This window comes from Pleurodeles waltl, chromosome 9 (genome assembly GCF_031143425.1).
Source record: "Pleurodeles waltl isolate 20211129_DDA chromosome 9, aPleWal1.hap1.20221129, whole genome shotgun sequence".
NCBI classification, from domain to species: domain Eukaryota; kingdom Metazoa; phylum Chordata; class Amphibia; order Caudata; family Salamandridae; genus Pleurodeles; species Pleurodeles waltl.
The window spans coordinates 472,997,544-473,020,897 of NC_090448.1; the positions used below are offsets into that span (position 1 = coordinate 472,997,544).

Consider the following 23,354-nt stretch of genomic DNA (forward strand, 5'->3'; position numbering starts at 1 on the left):
TAGCTTGAACAGCAGGTAACGCCTGTGGGCCGGCAGGATGGAAATATGAAAATACGCATCCTGTAAGTCCAGTGCTACCAACCAGTCTTCTAGGTCTTGGGCAGACAAGACCTGCGCCGATGTGAACTTCTTCTCGAGGAAGAAATTTACGGTCCATCTTTCTAGAATAGGGCGAAGACCCTTGTTCTTTTTGAGTATCAAAGTGGCAGGAATAACCACTGCCTACTTCTGATATTGGGATCCCTTCTATGGCTCCCTTGGCCAAGAGAGATGTAACTTCCTCTTGGATTAGAGACACATGATCCTCAATCAGCTGTTTGAATGTTGGCAGTATTGGGGGACGAAAGGACTGCAAAGTTAGGGCATGGCCCTTCCTGATGATCTACAGTAACCATGCGTCCAATGTGATGGACTGCCACTGATGGGTGAATTCTCCCTCCAACTGGACAAACCGGGTCCTGAAGAACCTAACTAGGAGGACTTTGAGACTGTAGCTGCCGGGGGTCTGCGTAGCAGACAACTTCTGGCTTCCAGACCCTCAAGGTCTGAAGGCACTGCGCCCATGTCCTTGCACAGCCTGGGATGGTCAGTGGCTGGCATAGGATGGCACGGTGCCAAGCCACTCCCGTACCCACAAAAGGGGCGAAAGGCAGACAGTGGACAAGGGGTCACGAGATGCTCAATGACTTGGCCACAGCCTGGGATTCCTTAAAGCGCTCCAGCGCAGAGTATCTTCTCGCCAAATAAGTGAGTCCCATCGAAGGGCATGTCCATCAGGTTTGCCTGAACATACCCCCAAAAAAAGATGTTCCCAGCTAGGCATGGCACAGTAAAGCCACCATCAACACAAGCACCCCGGCCTAGCGAGTCAGTCATATCTAAGCCACACTGAATGGTGAATTTCGCAGTGTCCCTCCAGTCTTTCACTGCTTGGGAGAGCATGGCTCGGGCCTCCTCTGGGACCAACCTGAGGCAGCACTTGCACAACCACATCCCAAATGGTGTGTGAGAAATGGCCTCAAGGTGTTCATCAACCTCAGTGGGCTGGTGGAAGAAAACATCTTCTTCCCAATACACCCCAGACTCTTGGATTCCCTGCCCGGGGGAGTGGAAGGGAATAAGACATGGGAAGTTGAGGCTTGGACTACCAAGCTCTCAAGCTTGGGGTGTTTGCTGAGGAAACTAGGGTTGCCCACTGTAGGGCGGTGGGCAATCGTCCTATGTACAGGAGCCCCTGTGCTGGGCTTGGACTAAGTTCCCAGCAGGAGGACCGTAAGTGCTTCATTAAAGGGCAGAAGGGGTTCGGAAGTGGAAGCCCCAGGCTGAAGCACTTCAAGATGTTCATCTTGAAAGCCACTGAGGGCAGTTCAAGGTTGAGGACCTCGCTACCCTATGCATCACCATTGCATAGGAAACTCCCTCCTATGTAGCCACAGTGGGGAGGGAGAGAGAGCAAGCCAGTATCTGGAGAGGTGGCCAGTCTACTGGCTTCTCCTATTTCATCGTACCAGTCCATAGGCCTCTCTAACTGGTGTCCTAAAGGGTCCAGTGATCCCTCTTATTCTTCTCCCATGCCTGTGAAAAATAAGGCTCAAGCAACGATTTGACACCTCCGGGAGCCATCAGCGCTGGCATTGGTGTTGTGCTATGCCAATTGGGTATACACCAATCAACCATGTACCTTTTTATTGGTCAAAGCACACATGCACCGAGTCCTGATTAGCAAGGGAGGCTCATGGAGTTTGTGCCATTACTCATGTGCCAAGTAGTGACAATGGGGACAAAGTAGGGGTGAACCAGTTAAAGGTCAGTATCCTCACACAAGGGTGTACCCCATTTTCACAATTTCAAGCACCCACTTGTCTACAAACAATAGTTGCAGACCATTGGGACAGGTGGTACCTAATCCTACTGCCAACGAGATGGCTGTAATCTATAGAGGGTGCACTTAAGAGGCTTAGAGGTTGAGGCAGCTGAATGGTTGGGGTACTGGCAGAACGCTGGGGTCTGGCTCCCACTTCCTCTTTGGGATCCATGACCTCATTCATGAAAGGACTCATTAAACTGCGGAATACGGTTGGTATTGCAGGCTCCCATATGTGTCCTGACCAAAGCTACAGTAGGGGAAAAAGAAATGTTACTGGGAACTGCAGTTCGAGAAAGCCCACAAGACCTTTTGGTGTCCTGGCTCTTCCGAAAGCACTAGAGCAGCGTGTCAGTTTTATCACTAAATAGCCGAAAGCCATCAAAGGGCATATCAATTAAGGACGATTGGACATCCCCGGAGAACCCAGTCAACCACAACCAGGCATGGCGACATAGGAACACTGTAAATGCCATTGGCTTCACCTAGGGAGTCCTTGGAATCCAGCCTACACCTGATGGTGAAGTCTGCTGCAGCCAGACTGTCCACTAAGGCTTGGTTGAGGATGGTTCAATCCTCCTCTGGAACCATGGGAAGCAGCTGAGCAACAGAGTACTGGCCCAAGACACATGCAGTGCTTACGGACTGCAAGGCTAGGCCACCTGGAAGATAAAATGTGCTTCTCAAAGATGTCCAGCCTCTTGCATTCCTTGGCTGGTGGAGTGGAAGGGAACACGTTTAGGATGACCTATGCTTTTGAAGCCTGCACAACCAGGGTCTCAGGAGGGGTGCTGGGAGAGAGAGGCTGGGTCTTCTGGGGCAGGACGGTGCCGTCCAGCAATTCTGCAGTGCACATGAACCCTTGTGTAAAGTTTGGCCTAGGCCCCCAGGAGAATGTTGATGAGGTTATCATTAAAGGGAGCAACAGTTCAGCCAAACTTGCTCTTGGGTGAAGCACCTCTGTTCTTGACCTTGACTGCTGGCAGCTGAAGGTCAAGGATCTCTGTGGAGGTGCAAATCCCCATTGCAAAAGATGCACCATCCTCCATAATGGGGCTGGAAGGGAAGCATGCTAGAGTCTGGAGAAGTGCCAAGCTCCTCATTCCCGTTTTCTTCTTCCTCAGGGTCTTCCTCTGGGGGAATCAAACCATTCCTTCACATCAGTCACCTTCAAACATGAAGGATCCTTCTAGGGGCAGTGTAAGGAAATGCCTCCTTGGCATGGTTACCCCCTGACTTTTTGCCTTTGCTGATGCTATGTTTTGAATTGAAAGTGTTCTGAGGCCTGCTAACCAGGCCCCAGCACCAGTGTTCTTTCCCTAACCTGTACTTTTGATTCCACAATTGGCACACCCTGGCACCCAGATAAGTCCCTTGTAACTGGTACCTCTGGTACCAAGGGCCCTGATGCCAGGGAAGGGCTCTAAGGGCTGCAGCATGTATTATGCCACCCTAAGAGACCCCTCACTCAGCACAGACACACTGCTTACCAGCTTGTGTGTGCTAGAGAGAACAAAATGAGTAAGTCGACATGGCACTCCCCTCAGGGTGCCATGCCAGCCTCTCACTGCCTATGCAGTATAGGTAAGACACCCCTCTAGCAGGCCTTACAGCCCTAAGGCAGGGTGCACTATACCATAGGTGAGGGTACCAGTGCATGAGCACTGTGCCCCTACAGTGTCTAAGCAAAACCTTAGACATTGTAAGTGCAGGGTAGCCATAAGAGTATATGGTCTGAGAGTGTTTTACACGAACTCCACAGCACCATAATGGCTACACTGAAAACTGGGAAGTTTGGTATCAAACTTCTCAGCACAATAAATGCACACTGATGCCAGTGTACATTTTATTGTAAAGTACACCACAGAGGGCACCTTAGAGGTGCCCCCTGAAACTTAACCGACTATCTGTGTAGGCTGACTGGTTCCAGCAGCCTGCCACACTAGAGACATGTTGCTGGCCCCATGGGGAGAGTGCCTTTGTCACTCTGAGGCCAGTAACAAAGCCTGCACTGGGTGGAGATGCTAACACCTCCCCCAGGCAGGAGCTGTAACACCTGGCGGTGAGCCTCAAAGGCTCACCCCTTTGTCACAGCACCGCAGGACACTCCAGCTAGTGGAGTTGCCCGCCCCCTCCGGCCCCGGCCCCCACTTTTGGCGGCAAGGCCGGAGAAAATAATGAGAATAACAAGGAGGAGTCACTGGCCAGTCAGGACAGCCCCTAAGGTGTCCTGAGCTGAGGTGACTAACTTTTAGAAATCCTCCATCTTGCAGATGGAGGATTCCCCCAATAGGATTAGGGATGTGACCCCCCTCCCCTTGGGAGGAGGCACAAAGAGGGTGTACTCACCCTCAGGGCTAGTAGCCATTGGCTACTAACCCCCCAGACCTAAACACGCCCTTAAATTTAGTATTTAAGGGCTCTCCCTGAACCTAGAAACTAGATTCCTGCAACAACAAGAAGGACTGCCTAGCTGAAAACCCCTGCAGAGGAAGACCAGAAGACAACAACTGCCTTGGCTCCAGAAACTCACCGGCCTGTCTCCTGCCTTCCAAAGAACTCTGCTCCAGCGACGCCTTCCAAAGGGACCAGCGACCTCTGAATCCTCTGAGGACTGCCCTGCTTCGACGACGACAAGAAACTCCCGAGGACAGCGGACCTGCTCCAAAAAGACTGCAACTTTATCCAAAGGAGCAGCTTTAAAGAACCCTGCAATCTCCCCGCAAGAAGCGTGAGACTTGCAACACTGCACCCGGCGACCCCGACTCGGCTGGTGGAGAACCAACACCTCAGGGAGGACCCCCGGACTACTCTACGACTGTGAGTACCAAAACCTGTCCCCCCTGAGCCCCCACAGCGCCGCCTGCAGAGGGAATCCCGAGGCCTACCCTGACCGCGACTCTCTGAAACCTAAGTCCCGACACCTGGAAAAGACCCTGCACACCCACAGCCCCCAGGACCTGAAGGACCGGACTTTCACTGCAGAAGTGACCCCCAGGAGTCCCTCTCCCTTGCCCAAGTGGAGGTTTCCCCGAGGAAGCCCCCCCTTGCCTGCCTGCAGCGCTGAAGAGATCCCTTGATCTCTCATTGACTTCCATTGCGAACCCGACGCTTGTTCTAACACTGCACCCGGCCGCCCCCGCGCCGCTGAGGGTGAAATTTCTGTGTGGGCTTGTGTCCCCCCCGGTGCCCTACAAAACCCCCCTGGTCTGCCCTCCGAAGACGCGGGTACTTACCTGCTGGCAGACTGGAACCGGGGCACCCCCTTCTCTCCATTGAAGCCTATGCGTTTTGGGCACCACTTTGAACTCTGCACCTGACCGGCCCTGAGCTGCTGGTGTGGTAACTTTGGGGTTGCTCTGAACCCCCAACGGTGGGCTACCTTGGACCAAGAACTGAACCCTGTAAGTGTCGTACTTACCTGGTAAAACTAACAAAAACGTACCTCCCCCAGGAACGGTGAAAATTGCACTGTGTCCACTTTTAAAATAGCTATTTGTGAATAACTTGAAAAGTATACATGCAATTGAAATGATTCAAAGTTCCTAATGTACTTACCTGCAATACCTTTCAAACAAGATATTACATGTTAAATTTGAACCTGTGGTTCTTAAAATAAACTAAGAAAAGATATTTTTCTATAACAAAACCTATTGGCTGGATTTGTCTCCGAGTGTGTGTACCTCATTTATTGTCTATGTGTATGTACAACAAATGCTTAACACTACTCCTTGGATAAGCCTACTGCTCGACCACACTACCACAAAATAGAGCATTAGTATTATCTCTTTTTACCACTATTTTACCTCTAAGGGGAACCCTTGGACTCTGTATGTGCTATTTCAAAGTAAGGAATAGCATGCACAGAGCCAACTTCCTACATTGGTGGATCAGCGGTGGGGTACAAGACTTTGCATTTGCTGGACTACTCAGCCAATACCTGATCACTCGACAAATTCCAAAATTGTCATTAGAAATTGATTTTTGCAATTTGAAAAGTTTTCTAAATTCTTTAAAGTCCTGCTAGGGCCTTGTGTTAGTCCCTGTTAGCATTGCTTTTAGAGTTTAAAAGTTTGGTAAAAGTTTGAATTAGATTCTAGAACCAGTTTTAGTTTCTTAAAAAGTATTCCAACTTTTAGAAGCACAATGTCTAGTACAGATGTGAATGTGGTGGAACTCGACACCACACCTTACCTCCATCTTAAGATGAGGGAGCTAAGGTCACTCTGTAAAATAAAGAAAATAACCATGGGCCCCAGACCTTCCAAACTACAGCTCCAGGAGCTGTTGGCAGAGTTTGAAAAGGCCAACCCCTCTGAGGATGGCAACACAGAGGATGAAGATAGTGACTTGGAGGGTGATTCCCCCCCACCAGTCCTATCTAGGGAGAACAGGGCTTCTCAAGCCCTGACTCCACAAATAATAGTCAGAGATGCTGGTTCCCTCACAGGATGGACCAACAACTCTGAAATCACTGAGGATAACTCCAGTGAAGAGGACATCCAGTTAGCCAGGATGGCCAAAAGATTGGCTTTGGAAAGACAGATCCTAGCCATAGAAAGGGAAAGACAAGAGATGGGCCTAGGACCCATCAATGGTGGCAGCAACATAACTAGGGTCAGAGATTCTCCTGACATGTTGAAAATCCCCAAAGGGATTGTAACTAAATATGAAGATGGTGATGACATCACCAAATGGTTCACAGCTTTTGAGAGGGCTTGTGAAACCAGAAAAGTGAACAAATCTCACTGGGGTGCTCTCCTTTGGGAAATGTTCACAGGAAAGTGTAGGGATAGACTCCTCACACTCTCTAAAAAAGATGCAGAATCTTATGACCTCATGAAGGGTACCCTGATTGAGGGCTTTGGATTCTCCACTGAGGAGTATAGGATTAGATTCAGGGGGGCTCAAAAATCCGAGCCAGACCTGGGTTGACTTTGTAGACTACTCAGTAAAAACACTAGATGGCTGGATTCAAGGAAATGGTGTAAATGATTATGATGGGCTGTACAATTTATTTGTGAAAGAACACCTATTAAGTAATTGTTTCAATGATAAACTGCATCAGCATCTGGTGGACCTAGGACCAATTTCTCCCCAAGAATTGGGAAAGAAGGCGGACCATTGGGTCAAGACTAGGGTGTCCAAAACTTCCACAGGGGGTGACCAAAAGAAAGGGGTCACAAAACCTCCCCAGGGGAAAGGTGGTGAGACAGCCAAAAATAAAAATAGTAAAGAGTCTTCTACAGGCCCCCAAAAACCTGCACAGGAGGGTGGGCCCAGAGCCTCTTCACAAAACAATCCTGGGTACAAGGGTAAAAACTTTGATCCCAAAAAGGCCTGGTGTCGAAACTGTAGTCAGTCTGGACACCAAACTGGAGACAAGGCCTGTCCCAAGAAAGATACCACTTCTAACTCCCATCCAGCTAAAACTGGAATGGCCAGTCTCCAAGTGGGATCAACAGTGTGCCCAGAGCAAATCAGGTGTCACACTGAAGCTACATTAGTCTCTGAGGGTGGGGTGGATTTAGCCACACTGGCTGCCTGGCCCCCTAACATGCAAAAATACAGGCAGCAGCTCTTAATTAATGGGACAAGTGTAGAGGGCCTGAGGGATACAGGTGCCAGTGTCACTATGGTGACAGAGAAACTGGTTTCCCCTGGCCAATACCTGACTGGACAAACCTATCCAGTCACCAACGCTGACAATCAGACTAAAGTACATCCCATGGCTATGGTAACTTTAGAGTGGGGAGGGGTCAATGGCCTGAAACAGGTGGTGGTCTCCTCAAATATCCCAGTAGACTGTTTGCTTGGAAATGACCTGGAGTCCTCAGCATGGGCTGAGGTAGAACTGAAAACCCATGCAGCCATGCTGGGTATCCCTGAACTGGTGTGTGTCAAGACTAGGGCACAGTGCAAGGCACAGGGTGAAAAAGTAGAGCTGGAGTCTGGAAAAATGGCCCAGCCTACCAAGAGACAAGGAAAGTCAGCTGGGAAACCAGCTGCAACACAACACCAAAAAGAGAACCTCTCTTCTCAGGAAGAAGTTCTGCCCTCTGAGGGAACTGAGCCTATGGAGCTGGAACCTTATCAGGTTGAGCTCTTGGGCCCAGGGGGACCCTCAAGGGAAGAGTTGTGTTAGGGACAAGAAACCTGTCCCTCTCTTGAAGGCCTTAGGCAGCAAGCTGCTGAAGAGTCCAAAGGCAAGAAAAATGGAACACATAGGGTCTATTGGGAAGATGGACTCCTGTACACTGAGGCAAGAGATCCCAAACCTGGTGCCACTAGGAGAGTGGTAGTGCCTCAGGGTTTCAGAGAGTTTATTCTGACCTTAGCCCATGATATTCCCCTTGCTGGGCATTTGGGACAAACCAAGACGTGGGAGAGGTTAGTCAACCACTTCTACTGGCCCAATATGTCCCAGAAGGTTAAGGAGTTTTGCCTCTCCTGCCCCACCTGTCAAGCCAGTGGTAAGACAGGTGGGCATCCAAAGGCCCCCCTCATTCCACTTCCAGTGGTGGGGGTCCCCTTTGAAAGAGTGGGTGTGGACATAGTTGGTCCACTAGAACCTCCCACAGCCTCAGGAAATATGTACATCCTAGTAGTAGTGGATCATGCTACTAGGTATCCTGAAGCTATTCCCCTTAGGTCGACTACTGCCCCTGCAGTAGCCAAGGCCCTCATTGGTATCTTTACCAGAGTGGGTTTCCCTAAGGAGGTGGTTTCTGACAGAGGTACCAACTTCATGTCAGCTTACCTAAAACACATGTGGAATGAGTGTGGAGTGACTTATAAATTCACTACACCACATCATCCACAAACTAATGGCCTTGTTGAGAGATTCAACAAGACATTAAAGGGCATGATCATGGGGCTCCCAGAAAAACTCAAAAGGAGATGGGATGTCCTCCTGCCATGTCTGCTTTTCGCTTACAGAGAGGTGCCTCAGAAGGGAGTAGGATTCTCACCCTTTGAACTTCTGTTTGGCCACCCTGTAAGGGGACCACTTGCTCTTGTTAAAGAAGGCTGGGAGAGACCTCTTCATGAGCCTAAACAAGACATAGTGGACTATGTACTTGGCCTTCGCTCAAGGATGGCAGAGTACATGGAAAAGGCAAGTAAAAACCTTGAGGCCAGCCAACAGCTCCAGAAGTTTTGGTATGACCAAAAGGCTGCACTGGTGGAATTTCAACCAGGGCAGAAAGTCTGGGTTCTGGAGCCTGTGGCTCCCAGGGCACTCCAGGACAAATGAAGTGGCCCTTACCCAGTACTAGAAAGGAAGAGTCAGGTCACCTACCTGGTAGACCTGGGCACAAGCAGGAGCCCCAAGAGGGTGATCCATGTGAACCGCCTTAAGCTCTTCCATGACAGGGCTGATGTAAATCTGTTGATGGTAACAGATGAGGACCAGGAAGCTGAGAGTGAACCTCTCCCTGATCTCCTCTCATCAGACCCTAAAGATGGCTCAGTAGATGGAGTGATCTACTCAGACACCCTCTCTAGCCAACAGCAGTCTGACTGCAGGAAGGTCCTGCAGCAGTTTGCTGAACTCTTTTCCCTAACCCCTGGTCAGACACACCTGTGTACCCATGATGTGGACACAGGAGACAGCATGCCTGTCAAAAACAAAATATTTAGACAGTCTGACCAAGTTAAGGAAAGCATCAAGGTGGAAGTCCACAAGATGCTGGAATTGGGAGTAATTGAGTACTCTGACAGCCCCTGGGCTAGCCCAGTGGTCTTAGTCCCCAAACCTCACACCAAAGAAGGAAAGAGAGAGATGAGGTTTTGTGTGGACTACAGAGGTCTCAACTCTGTCACAAAGACAGATGCTCATCCCATTCCTAGAGCTGATGAGCTAATAGACAAATTAGGGGCTGCCAAATTCTTAAGTACCTTTGACTTAACAGCAGGGTACTGGCAAATCAAAATGGCCCCTGGAGCAAAAGAAAAGACAGCATTCTCCACACCTGATGGGCATTATCAGTTCACTGTTATGCCCTTTGGTTTAAAGAATGCCCCTGCCACCTTCCAAAGGTTGGTGAATCAAGTCCTTGCTGGGCTGGAATCCTGTAGTGCAGCTTATCTTGATGATATTGCTGTCTTCAGCTCCACCTGGCAGGATCACCTGGTCCACCTGAAGAAGGTTTTGAAGGCTCTGCAATCTGCAGGCCTCTCTATCAAGGCATCCAAATGCCAGATAGGGCAGGGAACTGTGGTTTACTTGGGACACCTTGTAGGTGGAGGCCAAGTTCAGCCACTCCAACCCAAGATCCAGACTATTCTGGACTGGGTAGCTCCAAAAACCCAGACTCAAGTCAGGGCATTCCTTGGCTTGACTGGGTACTATAGGAGGTTTGTGAAGGGATATGGATCCATTGTGACAGCCCTCACAGAACTCACCTCCAAGAAAATGCCCAAGAAAGTAAACTGGACTGTAGAATGCCAACAGGCCTTTGACACCCTGAAGCAAGCTATGTGCACAGCACCAGTTCTAAAAGCTCCAGATTACTCCAAGCAATTCATTGTGCAAACAGATGCCTCTGAACATGGGATAGGGGCAGTTTTGTCCCAAACAAATGATGATGGCCTTGACCAGCCTGTTGCTTTCATTAGCAGGAGGTTACTCCCCAGGGAGCAGCGTTGGAGTGCCATTGAGAGGGAGGCCTTTGCTGTGGTTTGGTCCCTGAAGAAGCTGAGACCATACCTCTTTGGTACTCACTTCCTAGTTCAGACTGACCACAGACCTCTCAGATGGCTGATGCAAATGAAAGGTGAAAATCCAAAACTGTTGAGGTGGTCCATCTCCCTACAGGGAATGGACTTTATAGTGGAACACAGACCTGGGACTGCCCATGCCAATGCAGATGGCCTTTCCAGGTTCTTCCACTTAGAAAATGAAGACTCTCTTGGGAAAGGTTAGTCTCATCCTCTTTCGTTTGGGGGGGGGGGGGGGTTGTGTAAGGAAATGCCTCCTTGGCATGGTTACCCCCTGACTTTTTGCCTTTGCTGATGCTATGTTTTGAATTGAAAGTGTGCTGAGGCCTGCTAACCAGGCCCCAGCACCAGTGTTCTTTCCCTAACCTGTACTTTTGATTCCACAATTGGCACACCCTGGCACCCAGATAAGTCCCTTGTAACTGGTACCTCTGGTACCAAGGGCCCTGATGCCAGGGAAGGGCTCTAAGGGCTGCAGCATGTATTATGCCACCCTAAGAGACCCCTCACTCAGCACAGACACACTGCTTACCAGCTTGTGTGTGCTAGTGAGAACAAAATGAGTAAGTCGACATGGCACTCCCCTCAGGGTGCCATGCCAGCCTCTCACTGCCTATGCAGTATAGGTAAGACACCCCTCTAGCAGGCCTTACAGCCCTAAGGCAGGGTGCACTATACCATAGGTGAGGGTACCAGTGCATGAGCACTGTGCCCCTACAGTGTCTAAGCAAAACCTTAGACATTGTAAGTGCAGGGTAGCCATAAGAGTATATGGTCTGAGAGTCTGTTTTACACGAACTCCACAGCACCATAATGGCTACACTGAAAACTGGGATGTTTGGTATCAAACTTCTCAGCACAATAAATGCACACTGATGCCAGTGTACATTTTATTGTAAAGTACACCACAGAGGGCACCTTAGAGGTGCCCCCTGAAACTTAACCGACTATCTGTGTAGGCTGACTGGTTCCAGCAGCCTGCCACACTAGAGACATGTTGCTGGCCCCATGGGGAGAGTGCCTTTGTCACTCTGAGGCCAGTAACAAAGCCTGCACTGGGTGGAGATGCTAACACCTCCCCCAGGCAGGAGCTGTAACACCTGGCGGTGAGCCTCAAAGGCTCAACCCTTTGTCACAGCACCGCAGGACACTCCATTTAGTGGAGTTGCCCGCCCCCTCCGGCCCCGGCCCCCACTTTTGGCGGCAAGGCCGGAGAAAATAATGAGAATAACAAGGAGGAGTCACTGGCCAGTCAGGACAGCCCCTAAGGTGTCCTGAGCTGAGGTGACTAACTTTTAGAAATCCTCCATCTTGCAGATGGAGGATTCCCCCAATAGGATTAGGGATGTGACCCCCTCCCCTTGGGAGGAGGCACAAAGAGGGTGTACTCACCCTCAGGGCTAGTAGCCATTGGCTACTAACCCCCCAGACCTAAACACGCCCTTAAATTTAGTATTTAAGGGCTCTCCCTGAACCTAGAAACTAGATTCCTGCAACAACAAGAAGAAGGACTGCCTAGCTGAAAACCCCTGCAGAGGAAGACCAGAAGACAACAACTGCCTTGGCTCCAGAAACTCACCGGCCTGTCTCCTGCCTTCCAAAGAACTCTGCTCCAGCGACGCCTTCCAAAGGGACCAGCGACCTCTGAATCCTCTGAGGACTGCCCTGCTTCGACGACGACAAGAAACTCCCGAGGACAGCGGACCTGCTCCAAAAAGACTGCAACTTTATCCAAAGGAGCAGCTTTAAAGAACCCTGCAATCTCCCTGCAAGAAGCGTGAGACTTGCAACACTGCACCCGGCGACCCCGACTCGGCTGGTGGAGAACCAACACCTCAGGGAGGACCCCCGGACTACTCTACGACTGAGTACCAAAACCTGTCCCCCCTGAGCCCCCACAGCGCCGCCTGCAGAGGGAATCCCGAGGCTTCCCCTGACCGCGACTCTCTGAAACCTAAGTCCCGACACCTGGAAAAGACCCTGCACCCGCAGCCCCCAGGACCTGAAGGACCGGACTTTCACTGCAGAAGTGACCCCCAGGAGTCCCTCTCCCTTGCCCAAGTGGAGGTTTCCCCGAGGAAGCCCCCCCTTGCCTGCCTGCAGCACTGAAGAGATCCCTTGATCTCTCATTGACTTCCATTGCGAACCCGACGCTTGTTCTAACACTGCACCCGGCCGCCCCCGCGCCGCTGAGGGTGAAATTTCTGTGTGGGCTTGTGTCCCCCTCGGTGCCCTACAAAACCCCCCTGGTCTGCCCTCCGAAGACGCGGGTACTTACCTGCTGGCAGACTGGAACCGGGGCACCCCCTTCTCTCCATTGAAGCCTATGCGTTTTGGGCACCACTTTGAACTCTGCACCTGACCGGCCCTGAGCTGCTGGTGTGGTAACTTTGGGGTTGCTCTGAACCCCCAACGGTGGGCTACCTTGGACCAAGAACTGAACCCTGTAAGTGTCGTACTTACCTGGTAAAACTAACAAAAACTTACCTCCCCCAGGAACGGTGAAAATTGCACTAAGTGTCCACTTTTAAAATAGCTATTTGTGAATAACTTGAAAAGTATACATGCAATTGAAATGATTCAAAGTTCCTAATGTACTTACCTGCAATACCTTTCAAACAAGATATTACATGTTAAATTTGAACCTGTGGTTCTTAAAATAAACTAAGAAAATATATTTTTCTATAACAAAACCTATTGGCTGGATTTGTCTCTGAGTGTGTGTACCTCATTTATTGTCTATGTGTATGTACAACAAATGCTTAACACTACTCCTTGGATAAGCCTACTGCTCGACCACACTACCACAAAATAGAGCATTAGTATTATCTCTTTTTACCACTATTTTACCTCTAAGGGGAACCCTTGGACTCTGTGCATGCTATTCCTTACTTTGAAATAGCACATACAGAGCCAACTTCCTACAGGCAGTAAGCCCAGGGGTTGGTAAGGCCTTGACGGAGCCAGATGGGGATGAGGAGTATGATGGGTTCATTGTCAGAGACTGCGCCAGAGAGAAAGGAGTCGGGGTGGAAGGAGGCATGCTTGGAGGCATTGGTCCAGATCCGGGAGCAGATTCAGCAGGTGCCGGTGGTAACGTAAATGGGGCACTTCTGGGCTCCGTGGGGCTCCAAGACACCTAGAGGGAAACAGTGCCAAAAGGTGGTATACATCCTTTAAGTGAGCAGGAGTCGCTCGGGCTCCAGGAAACTCTGGGAAAGGGGCCAAACCCTGGCTCTGCTGGAGGAGTGCAGGAACAAGGCCTATAGCACAAGGTCTGGAAAGGAGAACACATTTTGAATTATTTTTGTGGTTCAACTTACCAGATTTCGAAGAGGATGTCTTGGAGTGGGAAGACAAGTAGCTGTGGTAATCGTCCCAGGATCTTCTTCAGGAACAGGACAGGAGCATGATCATTCTGCCAAGCTGCCAGGAGCTTCATCAACCGCTCCTGGATCACCTTGGGGTGCATGGACGTGCATGGACTTGCACTCTGCTTTGGGAGTCGTGGTCCGACCCCAGGCATTTAGAGACAAACTGATGATCTGCATGAAGCGGACTCTCTATATGGTGCACTAAAAAGAAGTACACCATGCAGAGAGCCCAGTGGATCCCCAATTGGTTTGCAGAAGCAAATGTAGATAGGACTAATGCTCTATTTGTGGTAGTGTGGGCGAGCAGTTAGGCTTATCAGAGGGCAGTGATAAGTATTTGTTGTACTCAGAGGAAATAAATGACACTCAAAGAATAAATCCGAGACCAAATTAGAAAAGTAACACTTCTCATATATGTTTCAAGCCAAGAACATCGTAATCAGGTTAAGTACGTTTTCAATCAGTGCAATTCGCAGAGTTCTTTCAATGTTATCCTAAGGAGGAAAACAATGTTCAGCAAACACATGGTTAACAACGACTTATGATGCCAATCTCAGATAGTAAAGGTAAGTACTGGACACTGATCAGAACCACGCCTGCAGGTCACTCCAGGCAGCACTGGGGTGGCCGGATACAGGGGTACAGTAAGGCGTCAGATGCCCAATGGTTTTCAATAGGATTTGATCCTCATGACAAACAGGCTGCAGGCTCTGGCTAGAAAGCCAGTTGGGGACAGCAAGCAGGAAGGTTATAGACATGGGGTGCTCAGAGACGTAGGTGTACCCTTGGTCGTTTTTTCCAGGGCCCAGGGGCAACAGACGCAGGGGTGTCCTTAGGCGTCTGGTTTCCTCGTTCTGGAGCACTTTGCGGTCAGGGGGCCCTGTGTGTTGAGGCTGCAGGTATCGTTGGAGTCCAGCAGGGATGGACCCAGGGCGGACTCAAGCTCAGAAGAGCCGGGGGACATCGTTGGCACCAGTCCAGTGACCCATCTCAGATTGGGTCAGGGGGCGACGGGTGCAGTGGTTTCTGGAGATGTCAGGATTTCTCTCACTACAAGGCTGTGAGAGAGGGGGCCTGCGTGCAGAAGGTGAGCCCATGATGGCCTCAGAACAGCTAGGGAACCTTGCTAGCACCACTGGTTGGCTTCACCTCAGGTTGTGGACATCAGGTGCAGTGGTCACTTCAAGTGACGGGTCTTTGCTGTTCTGGAGGATGCAGAGTCCTTCCTTGAGACTTTGTTGCAGAGCAGATCCGCAGCTCACAGGAGCCTCGACTCTTTATTGAGGACAGGCAGTCCTACTTGTTTTCTGGAGGCTCAGCTGCAGGATAAGTTGTCTTTTTGGGCAGATTCTGTTGAGGTCAGCAGGCAGGCCAGCGGGGTTGGTAACAGGTCAGCTGCTGCTTCTTTACCTTTACTACAGGTGCGACTCTTCTTTGTACTTTGCTTCTTAGGTCGTCAGGATCTGAGTTCTAGGTTGTCACCTTAATACTCAATTTAGGGGAATTATAGGGCATGTCAGGTGGTAGCCAATGAGCTGCCCACCTTCAGGGTGATTATACCTTTTCTATGACCACTTCTGATGGGAAGTGGGTATAACCCTAGTGGCCTACTTCCTTCCAAACAAGACAGAGGCATTTGATAAGTGGTGTCCACTTCAGCTCATCCACCTTAGGGGTGGGACTGGCATAAAGTGGACACACCACCTATTCTGCCTAATTTTCCCACCTATGTTGCCACCAAAATTGGGTCAGGACATCGCTGCCATCTCGAGTGACCTGGGTCACACTACAAAGGCAGCTAGGAGCTTCCCGCCCTGGAGTGTCCATCCTGCCTGGGTGAGGTGCTAACACCCTGCCCAGTGTAGGATTTTGTCTCTGGCTCTCAAGAGCACCGGCTCTCAACTTGGAGACAGAAACATGCCTAAGGTGGCTGAACTGGCCAGGACCAGTCAGTAAACACAATAGTAGCAGATAGGTTTTCAGGGGCACCACTAAGGTGCCCTCTAGTGCAGTTAATACATCCCTCACTGGAGACAGTGAGGGTTTATTAATCTGAGATGTTTGGTACCAAACATCCCGGGGTTAGGAGAAGCCATAATGTAGCTGGGAAACACGTAGTGACTAGTATCTGGCACATGCATTTAAAATGACTTCCCTGTTCACTTACTCGGTCTATGAATAGACATTTATAGCAGGGGCATATGTGCTCATGCACATATGCTCTCATGTGTCAGGATGCACCCTGCCTTAAGAGTGACTAACACCTGGCACATGCAGTGGTAGGAGGCCTGACACACATGGGTGTGACAGGTCATGTTTTCAATTTTTACCTGCACCAACACATGCAGTCTGAAATGGCAGCACTGTGTTGGTTTAGTGAGGGGTCCCTTGGGGTTGCACAACTGGTGCTGAAGCCCTCGGGGACCTTCTTAGTACCCCAGGCCCTAGGTACTAGAGGTACCATTTACTAGGGACTTTCAGTGGGTGCTAAAGTGTGTGCTCATTGTGCAAACCAACTGTGCTGTTTTGGGAAAGAACTCTGGCACTGGGGACCTGGTTACCAGGGACCGAGTGCACTAACAGTCTAAATTACCTCACGTACACAGGCAAAAAGCGGGGGGCTAACAATGCCAAAGAGGGTGGTTTCCTACAGGATCCAACACAAACATTTTTCTGCTGTAGTCCCTAAAAGGTTTAAAACCAAAGGTTTTGGAAGGTATATGTCTCTAGGCACACTGGTGGTAAATGTTAAAAAAAAAAAAAAAAAAAAAAAAAAAAAAAAAAGTTGACAACATATAAAAAAAATGGTCAAAGTGTGACCAAGGTAACTCTCCATATCCATGCTGTTGGCGCTGAAAGAAAAACTGATAAACGCACCGGGGTGGTGCTTATATTAGTACCGCAACATCACCTCAGACGCGGGCACCAATGTAGAGCCGATCAATGTCACCTAGAGTCGCGCAGAGGTTCTGCTAAAAAATTTCTGCATCCAGTCGGATGACAAGAGAATATTTAAAGGTGAGAAATCTTCAGTTCGAAAGTACCTTTTTAACACAACACTGAGAAACAGAATGGGTGGTGGCTGTTAAGCAGAGACCCGAGCAGGCACCTAGTTAGAATTAATACCCGCAACCAACCACACACCTAATCATTTCACAAAATCCTGAATGTTGGAGATGAGGCAACAGAGTTTGGTTATTTAAAAAAAAAAAAAAAAACCATTCGGTCATGGCTTGTTCACAAAAACAACCTGTAGCGGGTATATTGGTCCCATGGTAAGGAACGAAGCCCTGCATGTAAGACACGGAAGGTACCAAATATAAAACAATTTTTCCTTTGTAAACAGTCAGAAGTGAGTCTCAGGCACTCTACTTAGGAGTACATGAGTCACAAAAAAAATATAATTCATGGTAGGCAATCTAATTAGAGGGTTTTATTTTTACAATACAAGCATACCTAATTAAAATTAAAATAATCAGATGCACCAATAAGCTAAGCGTACATTTAGAAAGCAGAGCTGCACAATAGCAGAATTCTATTAATCACAAATGCTTAATCTAAAAGTAGTAGGTAAGAATGCCTAAGTAGGAAAAATCAAATATACATGGGAACAGAATTCTTACCCTGGACAGCAAGAAGCTGCTCATCGGTTGTCCAGCGTGCGTTGAATTTCTGAATCACCTAAAAGTAATATTCACACTTGATTTGATTGAACAAATTCAATGTTCCATCTCTTCATAAAAACAGATCTCATTCAGTAAGGACACATTTAACACTGGTCAACTATACAATTACTCTTGTTAAGTATAAGATGTAACCTATTTTGTTTGCATGTTTTAAATTTGGTCCTGGTGCAATGAAATTTCATAAGATGTGCAGTGACTGTGAAGATAATAACTGGAAATCCAAACACCTACACCCATCTATTAAGAGTTACTTACCTTCGGTGACACCATATCTGGTAGAGACAATATCTAGTTGCAGATTCCTGACCTTAGAATTTTCCCCAGGAGTTAGTCTGGATCCGGAGATTTTTCTTGAGCAGTAGCCCTGTGCGCCATTAGGTGTTGTTGATCGGCTCCGCGTCTGTTGCCGGATAAGATTTTGTGGGCCCTATATAGGATCCACCCCAGTGCGCGATCACTTTCTTTTCACGACTTTCCACACCACAATTGCAAACACATGAAGAACACTGACCACTGGTGTATCAAAACTAGGGCCCTGAAAGAGGTGTCCCAGTCCCTAGAAATAACTTTGCAGAGCGGAGAGGGTGAGTGGGTTGGTAAGGAATCTGCAACCAGATATTGTCTCTACCAGATAAGGGCTTACCAAAGGTAAGCAACTTGTCCATCTGATAGTGACATCTAGCTGCAGATTCCTAACCTTAGAATAGATAGCCAAGCAATACCATGCTCAGGGGTGGGTCTGCAAACGAAAATCGCACCAGAAAGTCCTGCAGGACCAAACTGGCAAAGTGTCAGTCCCTACAGACCTGACTGTCCAGGCAGTAGTGCTAGGTAAGTGTGCGCAGAGAGACGCTCATGTTGCCACCTGACAGATATCCAGGTCCGGACCTCCACGTGCCCGTGTGCGAGGCACCGCTTTGTTAGGATAGATGAAAAGGTTGGGCGGCTTATATGACAATACCTGCAACTCACTCACCCTGCGGGCAGATGTAAGGAAAGGAAGGCTGTTTTCAAAGTGAGAAACCTTAAAGGACAATTGTGGAGAGGCGCGAAAGGAGCACACATCAGCAACGTCAAAACCAATATCCCATTGGGGCATAATGAATGGGGAACAAGGAAACATACGAGTAAGACCTTTGAGGAACCTACGGGGAACTTAAACAACCTCCAAAAAAAGAAGAAACAGCAGACCGTTAACCTTTGAGAGTGCCCATTGCAGAGCTCTGCTGGGCCAAGGAAAGAATAAACAACAAGAACTCAGGGAGAGGGGGTCAATACAACTGCCTGTGCACCATGCCACAAATTTCTTCCAATGACAGATGCACCTTTTTGGTGGAAGGACACCTAGCTGCCAAGATTACGTTACAGACTTTGGGAGGAAGGTCAAAAGCTGTTAACTGTTTGTAGGAAGTTGGCTCTGTATGCACTATTTCAAAAGTAAGGAATAGTATGCACAGAGTCCAAGGGTTCCCCTTAGAGGTAAGATAGTGGCAAAAAGAGATAATACTAATGCTCTATTTTGTGGTAGTGTGGTCGAGCAGTAGGCTTATCAAAGGAGTAGTGTTAAGCATTTGTTGTACATACACACAGGCAATAAATGAGGAACACACACTCAGAGACAAATCCAGGCCAATAGGTTTTGTTATAGAAAAATATCTTTTCTTAGTTTATTTTAAGAACCACAGGTTCAAATTCTACATGTAATATCTCATTTGAAAGGTATTGCAGGTAAGTACTTTAGGGACTTTGAATCATTACATTAGCATGTATACTTTATACCTAAAACACAATAAGCTGTTTTAAAAGTGGACACAGTGCAATTTTCACAGTTCCTGGGGGAGGTAAAGTTTTGTTAGGTTTCACAGGTAAGTAAGTCACTTACAGGTTTCAGTTTTTGGTCCAAGGTAGCCCACCGTTGGGGGTTCAGAGCAACCCCAAAGTCACCACCCCAGCAGCTCAGGGCCGGTCAGGAGCAGAGGTCAAAGAGGTGCCCAAAACACATAGGCTTCAATGCAGAGAAGGGGGTGCCCCGGTTCCAGTCTGCCAGCAGGTAAGTACCCGCGTCTTCGGAGGGCAGACCAGGGGGGTTTTGTAGGGCACCGGGGGGGGGACACAAGTCAGCACAAAAAGTACACCCTCAGCAGCGCGGGGGCGGCCGGGTGCAGTGTGCAAACACGCGTCGGGTTTTCAATGGTTTTAAATGAGACCAAGGGATCTCTTCAGCGGTGCAGGCAGGCAAGGGGGGGGCTCCTCGGGGTAGCCACCACCTGGGCAAGGGAGAGGGCCTCCTGGGGGGTCACTCCTGCACAGAAGTTGCGTTCCTTCAGGTGCTGGGGGCTGCGGGTGCAGGGTCTTTTCCAGCCGTCGGGACTTTAGGTTCAGGCAGTCGCGGTCAGGGGGAGCCTCGGGATTCCCTCTGCAGGCGTCGCTGTGGGGGCTCAGGGGGGACAACTTTGGTTACTCACAGTCTCGGAGTCGCCGGAGGGTCCTCCCCGAGGTGTTGGTTCTCCACCAGTCGAGTCGGGGTCGCCGGGTGCAGTGTTGCAAGTCTCACGCTTCTTGCGGGGAGTTGCAGGGGTCTTTAAATCTGCTCCTTGAAACAAAGTTGCAGTTCTTTTGGAGCAGTGCCGCTGTCCTCGGGAGTTTCTTGTCTTTCTTGAAGCAGGGCAGTCCTCAGAGGATTCAGAGGTCGCTGGTCCCTTGGAAAGCGTCGCTGGAGCAGGTTTCTTTGGAAGGCAGGAGACAGGCCGGTAGGACTGGGGCCAAAGCAGTTGGTGTCTTCTGTTCTTCCTCTGCAGGGGTTTTTCAGCTCAGCAGTCTTCTTCTTCTTGTAGTTTCAGGAATCTAAATTCTTAGGTTCAGGGAAGCCCTTAAATACTAAATTTAAGGGCGTGTTTAGGTCTGGGGGGTAGTAGCCAATGGCTACTAGCCCTGAGGGTGGGTACACCCTCTTTGTGCCTCCTCCCAAGGGGAGGGGGTCACATCCCTAATCCTATTGGGGAATCCTCCACCTGCAAGATGGAGGATTTCTAAAAGTTAGAGTCACTTCAGCTCAGGACACCTTAGGGGCTGTCCTGACTGGCCAGTGACTCCTTGTTGTTCTCATTATTTTCTCCGGCCTTGCCGCCAAAAGTGGGGGCCGTGGCCGGAGGGGGCGGGCAACTCCACTAGCTGGAGTGTCTTGCGGTGCTGGAACAAAGGGGTGAGCCTTTGAGGCTCACCGCCAGGTGTTACAGCTCCTGCCTGGGGGAGGTGTTAGCATCTCCACCCAGTGCAGGCTTTGTTACTTGCCTCAGAGTGACAAAGGCACTCTCCCCATGGGGCCAGCAACATGTCTCGGTTGTGGCAGGCTGCTGGAACCAGTCAGCCTACACAGATAGTCGGTTAAGGTTTCAGGGGGCACCTCTAAGATGCCGTCTGGGGTGTATTTTACAATAAAATGTACACTGGCATCAGTGTGCATTTATTGTGCTGAGAAGTTTGATACCAAACTTCCCAGTTTTCAGTGTAGCCATTATGGTGCTGTTGAGTCCGTGTTTGACAGATTCCCAGACCATATACTCTTATGGCTACCCTGCACTTACAATGTCTAAGGTTTGGCTTAGACACTGTAGGGGCACAGTGCTCATGCACTGGTGCCCTCACCTATGGTATAGTGCACCCTGCCTTAGGGCTGTAAGGCCTACTAGAGGGGTGACTTATCTATACTGCATAGGCAGTGTGAGGTTGGCATGGCACCCTGAGGGGAGTGCCATGTCGACTTACTCGTTTTGTTCTCACCAGCACACACAAGCTGGCAAGCAGTGTGTCTGTGCTGAGTGAGGGGTCCCCAGGGTGGCATAAGATATGCTGCAGCCCTTAGAGACCTTCCCTGGCATCAGGGCCCTTGGTACCAGGGGTACCAGTTACAAGGGACTTACCTGGATGCCAGAGTGTGCCAATTGTGGAATCAAAAGTACAGGTTAGGGAAAGAACACTGGTGCTGGGGCCGGGTTAGCAGGCCTCAGCACACTTTCAATTCAAAACATAGCATCAGCAAAGGCAAAATGTCAGGGGGTAACCATGCCAAGGAGGCATTTCCTTACACTGTTGCAGCTAAATCTCCATGCAAGAAGGCAGAGAGTGGACAGTTTCAGGTGCACAACCCTCCCCTGTTGCTGCAATAGAAGATCCTCCCGAAGGGGCAGTCTGATGAGCAGATCGATTGACATGCTCAGCAGGTTGTGATAACACACTCTCTGTGCCTAGTCCAGAGCCACAAGGATTACATGGACCCAGTCTTTCCTGATCTTCTTGAGAATCCTGGACAGAAGTGGAATGGGCGGAAAGGCGTACAGGAGTCCCGAGCTCCATTCAAGACAAAAGTGTCTCCGAGTGATTGCGCCTTGGAAACTCCAACGTACCAAACTGCTGACATTGCATGTTCTCTGCAGAGGTGAACAGATGTAACCAAGGCTCTCCCCACTTTTGGAAGACTTTGCGCCACTTCCGGATGGAGACACCATTTGTGATCCGCTATGCATTTTCAGCCGAGTTTGTCTGCTCGGGCATTCAGAGATCCCACCAGATGTTGAACCAGCAGGGGCATGCCCTGCTATTCCATCAACGTCCAGAGGCACAGAGCCTCTTTAAAAAGCGTCCACGACCCCCACCCACCCTGCTTGTTGCAGTACCACATGGCAGTAGTGTTGTGCATGAACACCTGCACCATCTTTCCCTTGCTAGAGGGAAGATATACCTTCTTGCCATCCAGACCGCCTGGAGCTCCAACAGGTTGATGTGTAGTCCGGATTCTGATGAAGACCTGATGCCTCTGATCTCAGCCTCTCCCCAGTGGCCACCCCATCTCAGGACTGATGCACTTGTCACTACTGTCAGATCTGTTTGGGGAAGGGGGCAGGACCTGCCTCTAACCCAACTGTGGTTCATTAAGCACCACTGTAGATCTTGCGCAGTTCCCTCAGCGATCTGGACCGTGTTGGAGAGAGTCCTCTGGTGCTGTGCCCACTGGAACTTAAGATCCCACTGCAGAGCCCGCATATGCCATCTGGCATGTGTGACCAGCAGGAAGCAGGAGGACATAAAGCCCAGCAGCCTCAGAGTAATTCTCACCGAAATCCAGGATAGATGCTGAAACATCAGTATAACAACCTGAATGTCCTGGACTTACAGCTCAGGAGGATAAGCCTGAAACTGCATTCTATCCAGAAGATCTACAATGAAAGGGAGCATGCGACAGGGAGTCAGGTGTAACTTCGGCACCTTTAAAGTGAACCCTAGCAAATGCAGGAGGTCAGCCGTTGTCTGGTGGTGTGAGATGCCAGCCTGGGGTGAGCCTGCATATCGTTGTGATAGGAAATGACAAACCCATGATTTGCAGATGAGCTGTGACCAATGTCATCACAAAGATGAACACCTGAGAGGCGCTGGTAAGGCCAAGGGGTGCACATGAACTTAAAGTGCTAGTGGTCTATTGTGAACCACAAGTAACGTCTGTGGACAGACAGGGTGAGGATGTGAAAATAAGCATCAAGCAAGTCCAACTCTACCATCAAGTCCCTTGGGTCCACGACAGATAGAACCAGGGCCAGAGAGAGCATCTTGAACTTCTCTTTCTTTTAGGATAGGGTGGAGGCCCTTGTCCTTTTTGGGTACCAGAAAGTAGCGAGAATAGCAACCAAGACCTACTTCCGGCACTGGAACCCTCTC

At 49.6% G+C, this 23,354-nt stretch overlaps 1 protein-coding gene across 2 annotated transcripts in view; it reads right to left on the bottom strand.

The window, feature by feature from the left end:
- RCOR1 (REST corepressor 1) overlaps positions 1-23,354 on the bottom strand; it is a 666,190-nt gene that overhangs the window by 168,423 nt on the left and 474,413 nt on the right. For both annotated transcript variants that reach the window (XM_069207302.1, XM_069207303.1), the window contains exon 11: positions 17,583-17,640. In XM_069207302.1, the coding sequence (XP_069063403.1) occupies positions 17,583-17,640 (58 nt within the window). The remainder of the gene's footprint in view (positions 1-17,582; positions 17,641-23,354) is intronic.